Genomic DNA, 22,695 nt, shown 5'->3' on the forward strand with positions numbered 1-22,695 from the left:
ACCCCAAATCCCTCATCCTCGGCCCCACACCAGACCCCACACCCTGAGCCAGAGCCTCACCGCCCCCCCGCACCCCAACCCTCTATCCCAGCCTAGAGCCCCCTCCCACACCCTAAACCCCATATTTCTGGCCCCACCCCGGAACCTAAACTTCTGCCCAGAGCCCATACCGCCTCCCAGACCCCAACCCCCTGCCTCAGCCCAGAGCCCCCTCCCATACTCCAAACCCCTCAGCTCTACCCCTCAGCCTGGAGCCCCCTCCTGCACCCCAAGTCCTTCATCTCCAGCCCCACCCCAGAGCCCACATCCCCAGCCGGTGTCCTCAACCCCTCCCACACCCCAACCCACTGAGCCAGCCGCGTGAAAATGAGCGAGTGAGTGAGGAAGGCCTCAGAGAAGGGGCAGGGCATTAGAGGAGGAGTGGGGCAAGAGTGTTTGGTTTTGTGCGAGTAGAAAGTCACCAACCTTAACTGTGCATAGTATAGAAAGACTGTGTACTCTGAAACATTAGTGAGTTCCTCTGCCTATTTTAAAGAGGTTAAATTAAAACCATGAAGATTAGCTCCAAAAACGGGTGCAGATGTTAAAACAAATAAAATAAGAGAATAAAAAAACAAATTAGTCAAAAGAGTGGCATCTGGTCTCCAATCAATACAACTTAACTGCCAAAAAGAACCCATTACATTTTTTTAAGTGTTTCTTTCCATTGTTTGGTCAGCAAATGCAACCCACATTGAAAATAAATCTACTGGCAGCTGCTGTAGATGATTTAAGTCTAAAATCTGAACAATTTAGTTAGGGAACACGTTAAAAGTTAGAAGGCCAATATGAGAGTGTACACAAGAAAATAAGATTTTAAAAAATCACAAAAGTGTGTTCTTTACTCAGAAATCCCACAGGCCCCTGGTCTTCAAAGTAGATTTGTTCTCCACATATAAATCTCATTTGTACATATTTAATTGTGAGCTCATTCTCATTAAAAGAAAATGTTTCATTGCCTTGTTTTCCTTTTGACTTTCCTATCCCACTTCATTAACATTCTTGATTCCTGCTTTACAGCCCTGAGGGGTATCTGAGTCAGAAAACATCCTAAAGTAGGTGGGAGGGAGGTTTGAGTGGAATGAAGAAAAAAAGAGGCTGTGCAGCAGTATTCAGATTATGTGAGTTTTAGAGAAAATACAAGAAAATGTTCAAAAAGAGTAGTTGGCAAACTCGCCTTTTACTCGCTGGTCACGTGCACAATTGTACATAATTATTTAGTATAGTTCTCATATAAAACTAATATCATGGCAACTAATGTTGCCAATTTTATTGCCTGGTGCTTCTGACTGAGATACTGGTGCCTTCTCAAACCAACCCATATGTGCTAACATGCCCAAGGAATTTTTCTAGTTTTTATAGTGCCTTTAAAGCAAAACCATGCCTTCTAATAAACAGACATTTCTTTGTTTCACAGTGGTGCAACAGGGGAGGCCTCCTGATTCATACTGAGAAAGCAGGGCAATCAGCTAGTTATCTTAGGTGCCTGTACACGAACAAAAGAAGCCTAGGAAACAAGCATGAAGAATTGGACGTCCTGGCACAGTCAAGGAATTATGATGTGATTGGAATAACAGAGACTTGGTGGGGTAACTCGCATGACTGGAGCGCTGTCATGGATGGGTATAAACTGTTCAGGAAGGACAGGCAGGGGAGAAAAGGTGGAGGAGTTGCACTGTATGTAAGAGGGCAGTATGATTGCTCAGAGCTCCAGTATGAAACTGGAGAAAAGCCAGTTGAGAGTTTTTGGGTTAAGTTTAGAGGCAAGAGCAACAAGGGTGATGTTGTAGTGGGTGTCTGCTATAGACCACCAGATCAGGAGGATAAGGTAGATGAGGCTTTCTTCGGACAACTAACAGAAGTTTCCAGATCACAGACCCTGGTTCTAATGGGGGACTTCAATCACCCTGACATTTGCTGGGAGACCAATACAGCAGTGCACAGACAATCCAGGAAGTTTTTGGAAAGTGCTGGGGACAACTTCTGGGTGCAAGTGCTGGAGGAACCAACTCGGGGCCGTGCTCCTCTTGACCTGCTGCTCACAAACAGGGAAGAATTGATAGGGGAAGTAGAAGTTGGTGGCAACCTGGGCAGCAGTGACCATGAGATGGTCGAGTTCAGGGTCCTGACAAAAGGAAGAAAGGAGAGCAGCAGAATACGAACCCTGGACTTCAGAAATGCAGACTTTGACTCCCTCAGGGAACTGATTGGCAGGATCCCCGGGAGACTAATATGAGGGGGAAAGGAGTCCAGGAGATCTGGCTGTATTTTAAAGAAGACTTATTGAGGGCGCAGAAGCAAACCACCCCGATGTGCAGAAAGAATAGCAAATATGGCAAGCGATCAGCTTGGTTTAGCAGAGAAATCTTCGGTGAGCTTAAACACAAAAAGGAAGTTTATAAGAAGTGGAAACTTGGAAAGATGACTGGGGGGAGTATAAAAATATTGTTCGAGCATGAAGAGGTGTAATCAGGAAGGCCACAGCACAATTGGAGTTGTAGGTAGCAAGGGATGTGAAGGGTAACAAGAAGGGTTTCTACAGGTATGTTAGCAACAAGAAGGTCAGGGAAAGTGTGGGACCCTTACTGAATGGGGGAGGCAACCTAGTGACAGATGATGTGGAAAAAGCTGAAGTACTCAATGCTTTTTTCCCCTCGATTTTCACAGACAAAATCAGCTCCCAGACTGCTGCAGTGGGCAGCACAGTATAGGGAGGAGGTGAGCAGCCATCAGTGGTGAAAGAATAGGTTAAGGACTATTTAGAAAAGCTGGACATGCACAAGTCCAAGGGGCCAGGTGCAATGCATCCGATGGTCCTGAGGGAGTTGGCTGATGTGATTGCAGAGCCATTGGCCATTATCTTTGAAAACTCGTGGCGATCAGGGGAGGTCCCAGATGATTGCAAAAAGGCTAATGTAGTGCATCTTTAAAAAAGGGAAGGAGGAGGATCCGGGGAACTACAGGCCAGTCAGCCTCACCTCAGTCCCTGGAAAAATCATGGAGCAGGTCCTCAAGGAATCCATTTTGAAGCACTTGGAGGAAAGGACGGTGACCAGGAACAGTCAACATGGATTCACCAAGGGCAAGTCATCCCTGACCAACCTGATTGGCTTCTATGATGAGATAACTGGCTCTGTGGATATGGAGAAAGCGGTGGATGTGATATACCTTGACTTTAGCAAAGTTTTTGATACGGTCCCCCACAGTATTCTTGCCAGCAAGTTAAAGAAGTATGGGATGGATGAATGGACTATAAGGTAGATAGAAAGCTGGCTAGATTGTCGGGCTCAATGGGTAGTGATCAATGGCTCCATGTCTAGTTGGCAGCCGGAATCAAGCAGAGTGCTCCGGGGTCAGTCCTGGGGCCGGTTTTGTTCAACATCTTCATTAACGATCTGGATGATGGGATGGATTGCACCCTCAGCAAGTTCGCGGATTAGACTAAGCTGGGAGGAAGGTATGTATGCTGGAGGGTAGGGTTAGGGTCCAGAGTGACCTAGACAAATTGGAGGATTGGACCAATAGAAATTGGATGAGGTTCAACAAGGATAGGACAGAAGAATCCCATGCACTGATACAGGCTGGGAACTTAATGACTAAGCAGCAGTTCTGCAGAAATGGACCTGTGGATTACAGTGGATAAGAAGCTGGATATGAGTCAACAGTGTGCCCTTGTTGCCAAGAAGGCTAACGGCATACTGGGCTGTATTAGTAGGAGCATTGCCAGCAGATCGACGGAAGTGATTATTCCCCTCTATTCGGCACTGGTAAGGCCACATCTGGAATATTGCATCCAGTTTTGGGGCCCCCACTACAGAAACGGTGTGGACAAATTGGAGAGAGTCCAGCGGACGGCAACGAAAATGATTAGGGGGCTGGGGCACATGATTTATGAGGAGAGGCTGAGGTAACAGGGTTTATTTAGTCTGCAGAGGAGAAGAGGGGGGATTTGATAGCAGCCTTCAACTACCTGAAGGGGAGTTCCAAAGAGAATGGAGCTTGGCTGTTCTCAGTGGTTACAGATGACAGAACAAGGAGCAATGGTCTCAAGTTGTAGTGGGGGAGGTCTAGGTTGGATATTAGGAAAAACTATTTCACTAGTAGGGTGGTGAAGCACTGGAATGGGTTACCTAGGGAGGTGGTGGAATCTCTACCCTTTGAGGTTTTTAAGGCCCAGCTTGACAACGACCTGGCTGGGATGATTTAGCTGGTGTTGGTCCTGCTTTGAGCAGGGGGTTGGACTAAATGACCTCCTGAGGTCTCTTCGAACCCTAATCTTCTATGATTCTATGATCATTTTAAAAAAAACTTTTTCCAAAAACTTCTGCACAAGAAAATATCTTTTTTTTTGCAAACTGAACAAAGGAGGAAAAGGTTTGATATCAGCAGAAGTAAAGAAGTGTGGCAAAGACAGCTAGGATATGTCAGAGAAAAACAAAAACACAAAGGATAAGGAAGAAAATTTCCTCAAAGGTTTTTAATGACCTCATTTATAATATCACTGGCATTCTAAGATAGAATTATTTCCTTGTATTACTGCTGTTCTCTAAGAACATAACATAAGAACGGCCGTGCTGGGTCAAACCAAAGGTCCATGTCGCCCAATATCCTGTCTTCTGACAGTGGCCAATCCCAGGTGCTTCAGAAGGAATGAACAGAATAGGTAATCATCAAGTGATCCATCTCCTGTCAGCCATTCCCAGCTTCTGGCAAACAGAGACTAGGGACATCATCCCTGCCCATTCTCGCTAATAGCCATTGGTAGACGTATCCTCCATTAATTCATATAATTCTTTTTTGAATCCTGTTAGTGTCTTGGCCTTCACATTATTATTTCTTATATTGTATGATCTAATTGTCTCTTGGCTGCTGTACTTAATGTTAGTCATCTCCACCAGATGACAATATTCCTTTATGTAGATATGCTCTCCATGTAACTGGCATAGCAGCTCTAGAAGAGCCATACTTTATATCAAAGGTACATTTGATATAAAGGTTAATAAATGGTAAATCATTTGTTATAGTCCAATAGATTGCTTATGACACCTTGCACTTATGTGCCTATAACCATCTGGAACTTGTATTATTCATATTTGTTACATGCGTAATAACAAACATTAACAATTTATTAACCCTTTATCAACTACTTATAAATGTACCCTTAATATAAAAGTATGACCAAAAGAACCTTTCTAAAAAGCAAAATCCCCCCAATCAGGGAGATCATTAGACCAATCTCCCCATTGCGTGGAGATTTTCACAGAGAACTCATCTTAAATCTTCCCCTTGCCTGACTCAAATATGGGCATTGAATCAAATGATGATTGAGGAGCAACAGTGACACAAGGAAATCTGGTCAATGTTAATGAAATAACTAGTTCTACTTTAGGGTCTAGACAAACTGCATATGTTCTAAGTAGAAATGGGTGCGAATTTTTGACCAAAATTTTTTTTCAGCAAGAAATGCAGATTCAGAGGCACTGAAACATTTCTTGAATTAATGTCAATTACCACAAATTGTTTCAATGACCTCCCTCAAAATTCAGAAGGTATAGAAATCCTTTATTTCAACATTTTCTAAATGAAAGGTTTTGATTTTTCAATTCAAAACAACTTTTAGTATAGAAATTTTCTTTTATTTTTAAAAAAATTTAAATGTTAAAAACTACTCAAAATTGAAAAAAATGTTTTGTTTCGAGTTGAATAAAACATTTAGATTCAAAATGAATTGTTTTCCTCAACTTTTCTATTTGCAAAAAAAGTAAAAAATATTGTTTTTAAGTCCATCTGAAACAAACATTTTTTCAATTTTTTTCAATTTTGTGGCATTGCCAACCAATAAAAAATTCTGCTATTTGTACACAGACACTCATTCTTTAGTTGCCCATCAGCTGAGTGTACACAAACTATCACCCTAACAAGGGGCAATGCTATTATTTATACTGTGCTGGAAGAACAAGGTCAAATGCCTACAAGGGAAGCTTTTTTCTACCGTGGATTATCCTAGAGAATGTGTTCTCAGAATTGTGTTTCTCATGTAAGGCCATGTAACTTTGCCATGGAAGGCTCTGTGCAATCATGTTTACCTTCAGAGTTTAAATTCCCAAAGGACTGCAGCTTTATGAGGCATGCTGCACACATGATACGGTGATTAACATAAAGTGATAAACTTGACGTGTGTTTGTGATAAGAATGTGCCGTATCATAAAATAGCAATAGCATATCCAAGGTAACTCTTGCACAGGACATCCACAAGTCATGTATCATATTTCTTTCACCTCACTAATATTCAAGAAAATGTGACATGAAACATGTCTGGAATGAAATCTGAAATGCTGTGGTATTCCCTCAGACCAGATATTCAACAAAGGTTAATACTCCCTGTATCACCCTGTAAACTGTGTATTGTTTAGCCTTGGTTGAATGAAAAATTATGAAATATTTCAAATTTTTACATCTAATAATTAGAACGATTGACAAAGCTGCAAAACTTGACCACTTATTTTTAAACCAGAAAACACAAAGGATCAATCTGGGGCCTAATCCTGCTAGTTCTTACTCACTCAAATAATCCATATTAACAAATCCTACTGATTTGAATGGGACAGATAACATGAGGGTTCACACAATCATGTCCTTACCTCTACATCTCCCTTTCCAAAAACTATAGATGTTAAACAGAATGTTAGCAAACCAATATCTCTGCTCGTGAACTCACATAAAAGAATCCCAGGGGCCCAGATATATATGGCATTTTCATTCCCAGCAGATACTTGACTTGTGAAGTCACAACATGCGTAGCTGCTCCTGTTGTCATTGCGCTTATCACCGGTTCCGTCAACAAGAATGTGGCGCTGCCCAAGTGCAGCACAAACATTGCTACCTAAGAAACCAAAGACATATATCAGTGATTACATTAAAATTCAGGTTTCCCAGTGTTAATGCAATGAGAGATACCCTTTTAATAAACCAGGAGATAAATGGCTGTGTTAGCAAATCAAAAGGAGAAGTTTCAGATGCATGCTGTGAAACATGAATATAGCTTAAAGTGAAATACATTAAATCTTTTTGTAAGTTTTGTGACAGGGTCAGTTCAGATGGCTACAGGAGAGTGATAGAAGGCAGATATATTAGCCCCAGGTTAAGTAGGTCCCTTTTCCCTGGGTAAGGTAACAGGGAAGAATCCAGAACAATCAGGAACTTTCTGAAAACAATTAAGGCAGACAGGCTGATTAGAACACCCGCAGTCAATCAAGAAGCTGCCAGAATCAATTATGGCAGGCGAATCAGGGCACCTGGGTTTTAAAAAGGAGCTCATTTCAGTTTGTGGTGTGCATGCGAGGAGCTGGGAGGAAGAGGTGCAAGAACCTGAGAGTGAGAAGGCTGAGGACTGAGAAGTACAAGCATTATCAGACATCAGGAGGAAGGTCCTGTGGTGAGAATAAAGAAGGTGTTGGGAGGAGGCCATGGGGAAGTAGCCCAGGGAGTTGTAGCTCTCACGCAGCTGTTACAGGAGCCACTATAGACAGCTGCAATCCACAGGGCCCTGGGCTGGAACCCAGAGTAGAGGGTGGGCCTGGCTTCCCCCCATCCCTCCATTCCCCCAACTCCCTACTTGAAACCGGAGGAGCTGACCTGGACTGTGGGTTCCACCAGAGGGAAAGGTCTCTGGCCTGTTCCCCGATCCACTAGGTGGATCAGCTGAGACTGCGGGGATTGTTCTTCTTCCTTTTCCCCATGCTGGCCAGTGATGAGGCTAACTGAGTGAATGGCAGATCTGAGCCACGAAAGTGGCCAAACTGAGGGCTGCCGTGAACCTCTGAGGCGAGAAAATCCGCCAATAAGCGCAGGACCCACCAAAGCAGAGGAGGAACTTTGTCACAGTTTATTTTATACTATCTCACTAACATCACTAGTTTACCAGGCTCTAAAATGAGATTAGTTACAACTGCTGGGTCAGTCAAAGTATGTTCACACAATGACTTATCTAAATATTGGCTCTACTTGTTATTCTCCCCTGTTCAAATATATGAACCCAGTGAACAATGTAAAAATCATCTGCTCGTCAGGGCAGCATGAAGTCAGAGAATTCACATTCAATATTTGATTAAAGTATCTGAAATCACAAATGACTAAGAGCCAGATCTGTGTAGTTTTATTCTCACAATAGAGCCATTTCACATTTTTTAGAAACTTGTATAGAAACACAGCAATTGACATATTGAGACAGAACAATGACCTAGCTAATCCAAAATCCCGTTCACATCAGTTGCTGTCACACCAGATGCTTCAGAGGAATAAACCACCATCACCTCCAAAGGTACAGAATCCTATAATACTATAATGTGATCAGTTTGATAGCCCTAGTAATTTTCTTCTAGCAGTGAGTGTAACTATGGATGCTATTATTAATCTTGTAATATCTAACACTTTTCTGAATCAGACTGAACCCTCTGCCTTAATTATATCCTTCTACAAACAGTGGGTTCCACACATTGTACGTTGGGTAAAAAATGCATCCCCTTTTATCTGTTTTATTTTTTTCCCTTTTACATTTTGTATGTCCATGTGTTTTTGAATTACTGCACAGATTAAAAAAGAGATGACCAGCTGACCACCTCCCTACAATTTGTTATGATGCCTTTATCACTTCTTCCTTTTCATCTAATTAATGCTCATCTTTTAAAATTATCATAGTATAGAAACCCCACCATGCCTCTAATAACTTTCACTGCCTTTCTTTAGACTGTTTCTACTACAGTATGGAATTTGTGTGAGGGATTGCCCAAAGCTGAGTGCAGTATTCAAAGTAAGTTATACCAGTGTAATACAACTGACACTTTAATATTTTTTTAGTACTCTGTCCCTCTGTAAATACACCCTAACCTCTTATTAGCATGTTTCCCCATTCCGACAGATACAGCAGACGTCCTAACTGAAGGGTATACAGTGACACCTTGATCCTCTCCCTGAAAACTCTCCAATCTGTTATGTATGAGTAGGTAAAACTGATAATTTCTGTGAGGATTAACTTGTGCTTATCCATGTTGAATTTCATCCTTCTGGAGTTCCTTACAGGCTCCTTAGTACTGACTAATCTAAAGCAATTACTTGCATATATTATTGCTCTTTGCACACAAGTATCATTTAATTTTTCACCTGCATTTCACAATGAGTAGTCATCTGTGCATCTGTATTGAAACTCCCAGAGTGGCTGGCTTTTCATTTACCTGACAAATCTCTAGTGATGCAGTGTTGTTACCGTGCTGGTCCCAGGATATTAGAGAGATAAGGTGGATGAGGTAATATCTTTTATTAGACCAACTTTTGTTGGTGAGAGACAAGCTTTTGAGCTCAGACAGAGCTCTTCTTCAGGTCTGTGAAGAAAAGCTCTGTGTAAGCTCAAAAGCTTGTCTCTCTCACCAACAGAAGTTGGTCCAATTAAAGATATTACCTCACCCACCTTCCTCTCTAAAGTTCTAGTGAGCACACTTCCTACTCCATCTGAGAGTAAGGAACCTCATATGAAATTATTTCTCTATACTTCCCTCAAATAGCTGGCAAATTGCTCAGTGCCATAAGAACTGAGAGCACTGATACCCAATACTGGATCCTACTAAGGACAATTGCTGATGTACTTATGGTGAGTATTATTATTATTAATTTGTATTACTATAGTGCCTAGAAGCCCTAGTCAGAGACTAAGACCTGATTGTGCTATGAGCTGCACAGACAGCATACACAGATGGTTCCTGACCCAAAGAGCTTATTACAGAGCCTTCAGGATGGGGCCATTGGGCATATCAAAGGTCATCACTCCACATCCCCTAGGAAGAGGGGACGTTTATGTGTAGGGAGCAATTGTGACCTTGTGACCTTGACCAACAACTTTGTGTGCTGAGATCACCCAGGTGGGCTCCCCACCCCAGATCCGAGACATTGGAGACTAGGATAACCGACGGGGATGGGGCCGCAAAGGAAACTCCCTCCACCACCAATATGGGATTCCTCCACCATGTGAGTGATGACAGTAAGGGGTTCGTACCCTGACTACACGGTTAACATTGTGTCTGCTGGGGCCGTAGACCGACGCCAGCTATGCCTATAGGGGCCTGACATGGAGCCGTGTGTCAATTTTTTCTTGTTTATCAACAGCCCTAGATCATGACAGGTGGAGCGAACCAGATCGAGGTGCCACCGCACCTGATCCCGGGACCGGCCCTTGATTAGCAAGTTGTTGAGGTACAGGTAAATTTGAACAGCCCGACGCCTCGGGTAAGCAGCCACTGGTGCCATGCACTTTGTAAACACTCTTGGGGATGACAAGAGACTGAAGGGTAGCACCATGAACTGGAAATGGCACTGGCCCAACACAAAACGGAGAAACCATCTGTGCCCTTGGAAGATATGGAAATATGCATCCTTCAAGTCGAGGGCAGCGTACCAGTCTCCTGGATCCAGGGAGGGGATGATGGAGGTCAGGGAAACCATGCAGAACTTCAACATTTTGAGGCGTCGCAGGTTCAAGATGGCTCTCGGGGCCCCTTTCGCTTTCGGGATTAAGAAATAACGGGAGTAGAATCCTTTTCCCCTCATTTCCCAAGGGACCTCCTCTACTGTCCCAATGCTCAATGGTGGATTAACCATTGGGCTGACAGGGCCTGGGGCCAGGGGCCCCAGCCTATTGGGGGGCCCTGGAAAAATGGGCACCCTGTGCCCTGACCCCGCTCCCTGACTCTACTCGGCCCTGGGGGGGGCGGGGGGGGCTTTGTTATTCCCATGCTTGTCTCCCCCCCCAACCCTTCCCCCACATGTTTCAGCTCATGGGGGCGGACAGAGCAGGATGGAGCAGTTTTCCCCTGCACTGTGGGTCCTGTCTCAGCAGCTGGAAGCCGCCTCCTGGATCCTAGTGCCTGCCTGTTTCCTCTACCACCATGAGTGCCGGGCGGGGGTGCAGGCAAGGGAGGTGGGGTGAGGAGAAAAGAAGGGGAGGGGACGGGAAAGAGAAGAGCATTTGGGAATGGGTGGGGGGAAGTAGGAGCCCAGCATGTTGCATTCCCTGGGCAGCAGCAGCCACAGCAGGGAAGCAACTGCAGCAGCACCTGAGCAGTGACATCACTGCAGCAGCTGGTGTCGGAGTGGTTCCCAGTAGCAGCTGGGGCGCCCCCATTATGTCGTCCCGTCCACCCCAGCACCGGCAGCCCAGGCACCGGTGCAGGCCGGGGGAGAGAGCCAGTGAACCAAGGGGACTGGCTTCAGCATGCATGTGTGCATGTGTCCCCCCAAATATAGCAGTCAAACTACACCTATGGCCCCAGGACTGGAGAAGTTCTAGCTCCCTGCTGCGGCCCCAGGACTGGGGAAGCTCTCCCTACTGTGGCCTGGGCCATGGGGCAGGAGGGGGACAGAGCTTCTTCGGTCTTGGGGCCGCAGTGCAGGGGGGGAAAAAGGAGCAAGGCTGCGGGGCTGCAGTAGGGGGGCAGAATGAGGCTGACTGTATGTGGAAGAGGCAGAGAGGTGGGGGGAAGAGACAGAATGGGGTGGGGCTGTGGGCAGGGCCGCAGGCAGAAGGGACAGAAGGGGGGTGGGACTGCAGATGGAAGGGGTGGGGAGGGTCCCCCCACTTGCTCTGGCCCCACAAAACCTTAATCTGTTTCTGCCCATGCTGAAGAGGCTGTCGACCTCCTGGGTGAGCAGTTACTCGTGAGAAAAGTCCCTGAAGAGGGATGGGGAAGGGGGGTAGGAGGGACGGGCGGCCAAGAACTATAGGGTATAGCCCAAAGAGATTATGTTGAGCACCCAACAGGCTCAGGTTAGCCAGACCAGGCCGACTTGGAAGGGGCACAGGCAGTTGAGGAAAGAGTAAGAAGGTGGATCTTGGGATGTGACGGGGCGCTGTCCTTGAGTGCACCCTCAAAATGCCTGTCTCTGGCTTCCCAAGTGACTCGAAGGGCTGGGCTGAGCAGGCGAACGGGAGGACAAGGGGCATTGTTGTTTAAACCCCTTCTCTCTGTCCTTTTTCTACAGGTGCTCTGCCAGGGAGGTCCCCAAGACCTAGGCAGAGGAGGTGGAGAATGGAACTGCTTCCTAGTCTGCTGAGGGGTATGAAGGCGCAGGGAGCGGAGAGTGGCAGAGGAGTCTTTAAGGCCATGCAGCCTTGTGTCCGTGAGCTCGGAGAAGAGTCCTGCTCCCTCAAACAGGAGGTAACTAGAGAGTGGACTGCATTTACTGGGATAATCCCGAGGATTACAGCAAAGAGCTGTGCCTCATTACCACCGCAGAGGCAATAACCGTGGCCGCCAAGTCTGTTGCGTCCCAGGCCTTCTGGAGGGCACTTTTGCCACTGCTTTGCCCTCCACTAAAGCGGCAAACTCCTGGGCATGGTCCTGAGGGAAGGCCTGCTTAAATTTACCAAGAGAGTCTCACAGATTAAAATTGTACCTGCCCATCAGGGCCTGGTGGTTAGACACCCGAAATTTCAGACTGGCCGTCGAATAAATCTTTCTGTCAAATAAATCCAGTTTCTTGGCATCTTAATTCTTTGGTGTGCTGCTCACCTGGCCCTGCCTGGCCCTCTCGTTAACTGTGGGTGCAATATGGAGGTATTTAAACCCCTTTGAGGGGACATAATACTTCTTTTCTTCCTTTTTAAAAGTGGGCGGAATGAAAGAGGGGGTCTGCCACAGCAGTTTTGCAATCTTAAGGATCCTGGGTGGACAGGCAGCGTGATATGGGCCGGGGTGGTGGAAGATCTGACGTTGAAAAGGTCATCCAGTTGCTCCACCAACTCCTCAATTTCCAGGTTTAAGTTGGCAGCCACTCTTTTAAGGAGAGCCTGGTGCTCTTTAAAGTCGTTGGGGGGACTGCCAGTCAGGGAGTGCCCTGCCACCACTTTGTCCGGTGATGAAGATGACAAGTGCATCGCCAAGGGAGGGGCAGGGTGGGTGAGGACCAACGCCTGGGAGATCATCTAGGTGATAGTGACCTGTGCTGGGGCAATCTCTAGCGGGAGGCTCACAGGTACCAAGCATACTGAGACTGGCGTCTTGATTCCAGCATTCCATGCCTCGTAGAAGGAGAGCGCGGTGCCAGGGACCTGGGTCTTCTGGCCAGAGATAGAGGTTGCAGGACTGGGGTCCTAGGCTTGGGGATGGGGATATACACCTGTGATCCGGGACCAATGGAGCCCCACTGCCCTTTGGGACAGTCCTATGGCTGGCTTGCCCTTGGATTGCAGGGCTTTAGCTAAGTCCAGCGCTTGGCACGGCAGCGCCTGCAGTGCTGGCAGGCTCACTAGGTCTTTAGTTGCCTGGGCCGCTTTGGACAACGAAAGCCCTAGGAGAAGCCGGGGTCCCCTGCTGTTTCTGGGAGTCGGAGGCGGCTCCCTGGCTGGGCTAGGGGACCCAACCGGAGCGGTCCCCCTTGAAGCTCCGGGGCAGGCACATGGCCTGAACTGGTCCTTTGCCCAAAGCCCCCCTTCCCCTCCTTAGATGGTACCGGAGAGCCCTTTTTCTTCTTCTGCTTCTTAAGCACTGGAGAGGGGAAACTGCCGGGCAGAGCCCGGTGGCAGCAGTGCGCTCCACACCAACACCATGGTACTGGAAGCGGAGTCCAACAGGGAGGGTTCTGATGCCAGATGACGCGCGGCCTCCATGAGAAGGGCCCGCAAGCGGATATCCCGCTCCTTCTGGGTTCTAGGGGGAAAGCTCTTGCAAATCCTGCTCTTATCCTTTATATGGGACTCCCCCAAGCACTTTAAACAGCCGCAGGGGGGTCACTAACAGGCATCAGCCTGTTGCATGACGAACACGGTGTGAAGCCCAGGGAACGAGGCATGCCCCACTGTGGGGCAAAGTCCCAGCCAGGACTCTAACTACTAAACTAACAACTAACGCTTAATCTAATGGCTAAATAAGTACCTAGAGAACGATATACAAAGAAGGTAAACAAAGGGCTGTTAAGAACCGCAAGAATGCGAGACAAGGTGCTCCAACCAACTGTCGCGGGTGGTAAGAAGGAACTGAGAAGGCGTAGGGCCGGCAATGCCTAATATGCCGACACATGAGCGCGGCACTCAAGAGGGTGCCACAGCCAACCCTACAGATACCGCTAAGGCAAACATCTCCAATGAACTGTGCACATGGGAATACACACACCTAGAACAGAATCGACATGAGTAAGCACTCAAAGAAGAAGAAAAACTCCAGACAAAACTGCAGAAAGTTTTCTAAGAACGAACAGCCCTTGCTTTGCCTGCTTCTGCCATTACCAGATGGAAACTCTAGCAGGCTCCTCTCTGCAGCTTACTCCCAAGTCCACACGGTGGGTGGAGAGGGAGGGGAAGGGAGCGAGAAAGATGTAGGGAGGCATGGTCTCATTCCTAGAGCCCCCAGCATGGGGGAGGAGGGTGTCTCTCCTGCACAGTTCTGAGTCCAGTGAAATGCTGGGGAGAGGGTTGGCCCTGGCTGGACCCCATTTTCCCCCCACTCTCTTCCTCCAACCTCTCCCCACCCCACAGGTAAAGCAGTCCCTGCTTTGGCTGCTTCTGCCCCTACCAGCTGGAAACTCCCACCTAACTCCCATCTAAGATCCAACAAATGGTTGCTTCTACCTACAACATTTTACTAGCACATAGATTTCTGTACACTCAATGCAAAACAGGGAAGGAACTTTGTTAAAACATTTACCAGGATGGATAAAAGATGTGACAGAAAACTTAAATTAGGGCTCTGTACAGTCCTGTACTACTAATTTGAGTATTCTGACACAATTGTCTATTACACACTCACATGTGTTATTGTTAAAGTTCCTTCCCTGTTTTGCATTGAGCGAATGAACAGTTATTTACTAGTTAAATTTTGTAGGAAGAAGCAACATTTTATTGGATCTGTGGTAGTCCAGTGACCATTCTTTCTAGATTCAAGGTTTAAAACACCATATTCCATTCTCTTAGCACTATTCTGAGGATTCATTATCAATCAGTAACATTGAAATAGCAACAGAAATTTCTGAGATCACATTAATAAATGAGTAGTACAGCTTATAGAGAGCCATTATAAAATACACAACCTTATATACCAAGATTTATGAATATGAGAGATAGGTTACATCTGTTACAATGTTAATCCAAAGAGTTATGAAATATTAGGAAAGAAGTTAGTGCCCATCAATTGGAACTGATTTTCAAACAATGCCACAACCATTTTAGATTTTAAAGACTAAAATACTTCCATTGTAAAAATGCAGAGTTTTTCAAGAAAAACAAAACACAATCCAAACCTTGAAGCAATTTATCTGTATCTGATCCATTAACAAATGCTTATTCAGATAATAGATTACTTATTCTTACACAAGGAATGCCAAATTAAATTTGTATCTCAGAGTGCAAGCATATTAAAGAGGCTACGAAATATACCCATATAAACCAACACAGAAAAAATCACGTGAGAAATATAGAGGGAGTAGAACTGGTAGAAAAGGTAGTAAAAAACTGCATAGGAACATTTCAAAATGTTTAATTGATTTTTCAAATTTTTGCAAAATGAAATTTTTTTTAACAAAGATCTGTATTGAAAATTTTCAGGGCCCTTTCTCTGTCAAAAATCAAATTTTCAATAAAACATTTAATCAGTTAAATCATTTTTCAACTAAAAATATAATTGAAAACTCAATTTGGAAAAATTGTACTTCTACAAAAAGAGAGTTATTGCTTAGGAGTCTCAACACTCAGGTGGGAACCAGAGTCCTGCATTCTAATCTAGGCTTTCACACCCTCCATGGTTTCAAGCAAATCTGCACTAGAGTTGGGTGGGAAATAGGTGGGAAATTCCTTTTTAGTGAATATTTTCAAGAGTTTGAAAATTGTCCCAAATTGAATTGGGATGAAAAGTCTACCTTTTGAAAATATTGACAAACCAAATGAATAGATTTTTTAGGAAAAAGTCAATCAAAACATTTTGTCAAAATAATTCTATAACACTTCATTTTGATTGTGAGCTTTCTTTCTTAAAAAAACAAATCAATAAAAAAACATTTTAGCGTCTTAGCTTAAGTTTCTAAACAACAGGTCATTTCAAAATAAAAATGTGAAAAACTGTGTTTCAACAACTTCAGATCTTTTTTCTTTACTCTTTTTTGAGTTAGGAAATTCATCAACATCAACCCTGTTTCATGAAGAGTTTCAGTTTTGACAAACTGGCATTTTTTTGACAACAAAAAGATGGTTTGTCAAAAAATTCCCAATCAGTTCTAGTCATAACCTTTCTAGCTCCATTTTTCCATCTTTGAAATGGGGGCAGAAATATCTCTACCTCTCACAAAGGAGGGTGCTGCGAAGATTAATAAGTTAATATTTGAAGATGAAAAGTGCTATTATAAATGTGAATGTATTTGGAAAAATTATTTTTATTCTGTATTTCATCATATATCCTGAAAAGAATGAAAGAAGGCATGTTTATCTTGCTAATGGGGAACATATGCAAAGATGTTTTTTATTGAATCTCTTACAGAAACAATTATAGAACTAAAGTGGATTTGGGAGAAAGATCAACTGGTCATATGAGAAGGTAAATAACATTTTGATCTCAAAAATATTAATAATAGTAATAATAATAACAACAACAAACAACTTAATCTATTAGTTTTCTTTTGGGTTGAATGGTTTGTCTGAACAAAAGGTAAATGAGATTACCATACGGTTTGTTAAATGCTTTTATGATGAAAAGCACTATACACATGAAACCCATTGGAAACCTGTGTATAACAGATCTCCCACTGTCCCAATACACAGAGGATATGAGTAAAAGCTGTAGCAACTCATGCTTTTACCTCTGGTGGTCCCCAGTACAAACCTTGGTGTATCTGCCAAAATGGCAGCCCTCACACAAGCACTTACACCTTCCACTGAAGCATCTGGTACTGGCAACTGTCAGAAGCAGGACAGACATGGCAATTCCTATGTCAGTAACTGCTAAGTATACTATAATTAATAATAATAAAAGTTGTTGTGGGCTAGCTGCATAAGGCAAATAAAAGTAAAAATAGAAGGGGATGTACCCATTAGGCCCTGTTCTTGGCTCTAGTGAAGTCATATGCAAAACTCCCATTTACTTTATTGGGAGAGGGATTTGTCCCTTCATGGCCACCATAGCACAAGCATAATTAAGAACTGATTGTTTGTCTTGACATAAAATGGGATAGGACATGACTTTGGCACCCGAAAAAAAGCAGGAGTAATTTAATTCTGGCAAAAATAAATTTAAAATGTCACAGGATCAACTTTATTTTAAGCAAGATGACCCTTTATTTTGCAAGTAAATTATTTGAAACTCAAAAGTCAAATCATATTTGCAGACTCCAAAGCAGTGGACAAATATAGAGCCAAATTTGTAAAAAACCATGGTAGAACCCTGCTCAACAGCCAGCTGGCCAAGGTTCAAAGAGCTGAATTTGTTATGAAATAAAACTAAGTTATGTTTTTCATCACCAAAGTCATAGCTGTGACAGACAAAGACTTAGCTATAGTGTACTTCTTACGTTTGTTAAAATAAATGTTCGTTAACTATTTAGAGTACCTACTTGAATAATTCCTCCTAAAAATGAAACCGCTGCAGCAACTCCAATCCTCTGCATTTCAAACTCTGATAAACCTAAGACTCCCGAATTATTGCTTGTAGTGAAATTGTTGCTTGCTGGAGAAACAAGACGCTCAACTGCATTGGCAGATATCAAGGAAGTTAAAGCAAAAGTTCCTGTAAAAGAAAAGTCACATATCAATTACCAATAAGTAGCTCAATATTTGTTAGAGTCACTAACATTAATTTTTCAAAGTACAGCCTCTATCCAGAAATGTGAAATTTGCACACTCACTTCAGGTGTGTGTTTTTAAAGCACTTGCACTTGTTGGGTGCAAATTTCTATGTATAATATGCCATATGAGCGGATAAACTGAGTGCAAATGGTTTTTTGTGTGCAAGTTCTCTTCTGTGTGCCTGAAAATAATGGTGCTCAAAAAATGCACAAGCAAATAATGTGCACACAGACAAACAGAGGCAGGGTTGAAGCCCTTTTGAAATCTTTAATCACATTCAATCTTTAATCAACGTTAAAGGCATTAAAGCATCATGGAAAGCTTTGAACAACATACTGTTTGGAAAATGTTTTGCATATATTAGTTCCACCTGAAATCATAATTTCTATTACGGTATCCCAAATACATTAGGCTCCTGAGTTCAAATGGAGAAAAAGCAGCCAGAATAAAGGTTCAATTCTAGCAATTTATTGCTCAGATGAATAATCTTTTACATAAGACTAGACTAAGTGAGGTACCAGGGACTATTTATGAGTAAGAATTAGTCAAGTAGGCAAAAGTTTACAGGACCAGGCCACAGATGAACTCCATTTTTCATGCAAAAAGTCTGACTAAAACAGGTCCCAATCCTGCATCCTTTACTTAAACAGAGTTCCACTGACTTCACAGAAGTTATTATAGGGGAAGGAGATTGTCACCTCTGAGTAAAGGATATACGGGGCATTGGCACATGGGGAGCTATAGTACATGGTTTAGCCGTGATTCAGGAAAGCATTTTTATTTGGGAACGGAATTAAGCACATGTTTAACTTTAAACAATGAATCTTTAGCACATGCTTACGTGCTTTCCTGAATCAGGGCCTTTGGGATGATGGGATATGTGCAATAGCAGCATACTTCTGCTAAAATGGTTATCATGAAAATACATTGTGTTCATATTTATAATATTTTCTTCACAACCACGAGGGACAGAAACATTTCTGTATGACAGCTTAGATTATGAAGCACAATTCTGTAGCAAGGGCTGGAGTCCAAAAGGTGAATTCTACAGCAAATCCAAAGCCATAGAATTGTAGGATACAGGGCTTTGAGTATACGCCACAAATCCTAGGCTGAATGACATTTGCTCCATTTCACCCCATGGATACCATGTCAGTCCTGAAGTCCTGCCCTTTGTCCATTTCACCACCTTCATGCTACATAACAAGAGTTTATTACCACCAGATATTTTTTCTGGATATTAAGGGTGCTATGTAAGATGATGAGTGAGGTACTTTTTTCCTTTAGTGACCTTTAGTTTAAAAATCAACTGCTCGTGGAGAAATTTGTAAACATTGTCTATTTTGAAACAATTTTGCTTATATAGCCTCATATTTTTACCTTTTTTAATGAAAAGGACAAATAAAGGAACTATAAGGCTATATAGTACCTACCTTTATCCCAGCTCCTGCCACAGAATTATTCTCCAAAATCTAAGCTTTCATTTAAAAGAATGTTTCTTGCTCTCCTGTGAACTGAGTATACTGATCATTTTAGCAGACGCATCCATCTAATGTGCTTGTCCCACAATCCCAAACTGCCTCCCCAGGTATCAAAGAACCCAGAGACTTCCTCCCTGACAATTTTTGTGTGGAGGACAGCTTTAGACAAATTGAATTTAATATTAGAATGCATAATACAAGGGATACTGTAACAATGTTATTCATGTGAATAGTTCATTGATTAAAACAACTTTTTTTTCAAAAATAAGCTTCTGCAGAATTTCTAGTTTGCTACATCAGAGCAACAAAACCCAAGGACCTTGACACAGAATTCATGTCCTGTTTGATGTAAATTATCTGGAGGTTTGACAATATAACATACATATGTTGGGAGACAAATTCTATGTACTTTGGAATGTACATTGGTTTCCCAGTAGACCACATAGCTCTTACGGAGCTGTTAACAGTATTGATTTCAAAACCATCTAGTTATTCAAAAGACAGTGTTTGCTTCTTAGAAAACATAGTAGCCAGAGTGGAGATGTATGCAGTTGGGCTATGTGAGCCCTGCAGGGTGTGGTTGCACATGTGGTTCCAAATTGGTTGCACATGTGGTTTGTGTGTGGTTGCACATGGTTCCAAATTTCCAAGAACCATCTTCCCTCCCCTCAAAAGGCTCCCACAGCCATTCCCCTTCCCCTAAGGTGCAGGATACCCCTTTCACATTTTATCTTTGGTTGACTGGGGGCAGGGGCTATGGCCCTGCATTTAAGCTCATTGTACTCGCCTACTGGAACCAAGTGCCTGTCTCTATACGTCCCCTGGTCTTCGAGAGTCACTGGGAGGCCACCATTCCCACAGACGAGTTTCTTGGTGGTCCAACCTGATGAATACAATTCCCTTTCTCAGTTCATAACAGGTTTCCTTAGGGAACAAAGCAGTCAATCTAGCAGGAGCTCGGAAACACTTCTTGCCACTGTGGGTAGCTCTGCTCAAAGCAGTGGTGAGGAGGCCACATAATCACGAGCATGGCAGCTAGGGAACTCCTAGTGGTTCCTTAGCTTCTACAGTGGAAGTGATGGGGCATCTTCACCCTTCAGCTCAACAGAAGCATCTGATCAGGGGTAATCCCAATTCTATTGAAGTATATGGAGTAGGGAGAGGGTATGTTTTGGTGAGAAGTACTGGGGTTGTGTTATAGCAATGTAAGAAATAATGAGGTGTTTCTATAGTTTAGGAACAGTCAAAGTTTTAGTTGTTCCTGTTTATATTTAAAAAGGCTCTCTTTAGCTGAGCTCTTGTCTGTTAAAGTTTTAGCTTCCAGCAAATTTATATAGTCAGGTGCATAAGTCCCTGATAAACTGTATTTATAAAGGAAGTATTGATGCAGTATTCAATTATAGTGGTAGGAATGGCTCCAGTATAACCTTAGGAATGGCTCCAGTATAACCTTAACAAGGCTTTTTTTTCTTAAAAACACTTTTCTTAAGCAGAAAAAGATGTAGCTGTAAAGAAAAGGCACAAGAAATGTGAACAGGTTAATCTGTTTTAAGACACTTCCCTCTTTCTCTCCCCCATAACTTATCCTGTGACGCTTAGTACCTTCAACTTGCAATGAACACACCAGTTGTTGAGGAAGCGCCTCATTTCACAGAACACACTCAGCAACTTGCACGATGGGAGCCTAAATGTTTCCAGACACTTACCTGTTGCAACATGGCGTCCCATTCCAAAAATAGCATAAAGGATGACAGGAAAGAGAGATCCATATAAACCAAACACTGGATGGACTGAAGACAGAACAGCAAAGGCCAGCCCTATAGAGAAGGATAATGGAAATTAGTAAACAATACATTGCACCAAGATATCAAATTACGTTACATTTGGTTTTGGTCGGGGGAAAAGTCCACAGCTTTAACACTAGGATTAAAACTACCTACAATGATAATTACATCTATAAAAAGCTAAGGCATAAACCAACCACTAAGCAATGGGGTTTGGAGGAATCTTCTGTTGTGGGTGGATTTCTCCATAATTATCTATTAATAATACCTAGTTCTTATATAGCACTTTTCATCCATAGATCTCAAAGCACTTTACAAAGGATGTCAGTATCATTACCCCCATTTTACAGATAGGGAAATGGAGGCACAGAGAAGGGACCTGACTTGCCCAAGGTCACTAAATAGGCCAGCAGCACAGCTGGGAATGGAATCCATGTCTCCTGAGTCCTTATCCAGCACCTTCCTCTAAAGCATATGGGATTAGTCCCTATCAGAGATAGGATACTGAACTATATAGGTCACTGATCTCATATGGCAATTCATATGTCCGTGTTGGGGACAGCGGGACAGAATTTGCAGGCCAAAGTCCACAGAAAAGAGAAGGCACAAGGTGAAAAGAAACACACCAGAAACTCCCGAAGAGGCAGAAGAAGAGGAAAGCTTGCCCTGTCTAAAGGGGCAGGCAGGAAGAAGAGCGGAGCATGGGGAAGGAGGAGAAGACTACTTAAGTCTGATCTACACTTGAAAGTTCTAGCAGCACAATTATTTCAATTAGGATGGTGATTTTTTTTAATCAAGATAGTTATACCAGTACAACTCCTACTGTGTATGCAGTTGTGCTGGTATAAAGGTGCTTTATTCAGGTATAGCTTATCCCCTCTCCTGTTTGGGAATTAGCTATACCAGTATAACTTCATCCACTCTAGAGGAGTTGTACTGGTTAAACTAAACCACTGCAGTTAAAGTGGTACAACTTTTACGTGTAGATAAACTCCAAGGAAATAGACAATGGACTCCTTACTGAACGGCTAGAATCAGAGGTCCATTTTCTAAGCAGTGTGTGTGAAATGGGTCCATAAATCCTGGCTAAGGTGAACTGCAAAACTTCGTATGTTTAAGATCCAATATCATTAAAACAGTATGCACGTGCAAACTAAACAATTACAAATAAGAACATTTACATTTAAAAACAAAATAGTAACACTTCAGTGCTTGGAGTGCACACTCTGAACTACTTTGGTAACCTCGACACTGCTCTATAGAATTTAGTTCTCATGTATTGTTTTCAGTGTCTGTGATACTATCAGTTCCTTCCTGCAGAGGAAGTACAGAAAATGGCCTGCTATTTAAATCATAATAATTTTCACATATACATTTTAATGTATAAAGTCAGATGGGGGGTAGTCCTTGTATTGGTTTTTATTCTGCACTTACAGTCACTTACTGATTTGGGATCTTAAGCAGGGTTAAGATTAAACAAAATTTGTGCAGTTTACCTTCAAAAGGTGTTCACATGCTTAAATAAATAGATTTTAATCACTCAGTTCAAGAGGGATTAACTGAGGAATTGCAATGGCTAGTG

General features: G+C 43.2%; 1 protein-coding gene across 3 annotated transcripts in view; it reads right to left on the bottom strand.

Moving 5' to 3' along the window:
- The window catches only part of SLC26A7 (solute carrier family 26 member 7), a 795,743-nt gene that overhangs the window by 751,541 nt on the left and 21,507 nt on the right, over positions 1–22,695 (bottom strand). For all 3 annotated transcript variants that reach the window (XR_013635291.1, XM_078851484.1, XM_073330600.2), the window contains exons 2-4: positions 21,036–21,146; positions 17,613–17,789; positions 6,758–6,918 (exon numbers count right to left, since the gene is read on the bottom strand). Coding sequence is in view for 2 of the 3 variants with exons in the window: in XM_078851484.1 (XP_078707610.1) it covers positions 6,758–6,918; positions 17,613–17,789; positions 21,036–21,146 (449 nt within the window). In the remaining variant the exon portion in view is untranslated. The remainder of the gene's footprint in view (positions 1–6,757; positions 6,919–17,612; positions 17,790–21,035; positions 21,147–22,695) is intronic.

Source organism: Lepidochelys kempii, chromosome 2 (assembly GCF_965140285.1).
Source record: "Lepidochelys kempii isolate rLepKem1 chromosome 2, rLepKem1.hap1, whole genome shotgun sequence".
In the NCBI taxonomy this organism is placed as follows: Eukaryota; Metazoa; Chordata; order Testudines; family Cheloniidae; genus Lepidochelys; species Lepidochelys kempii.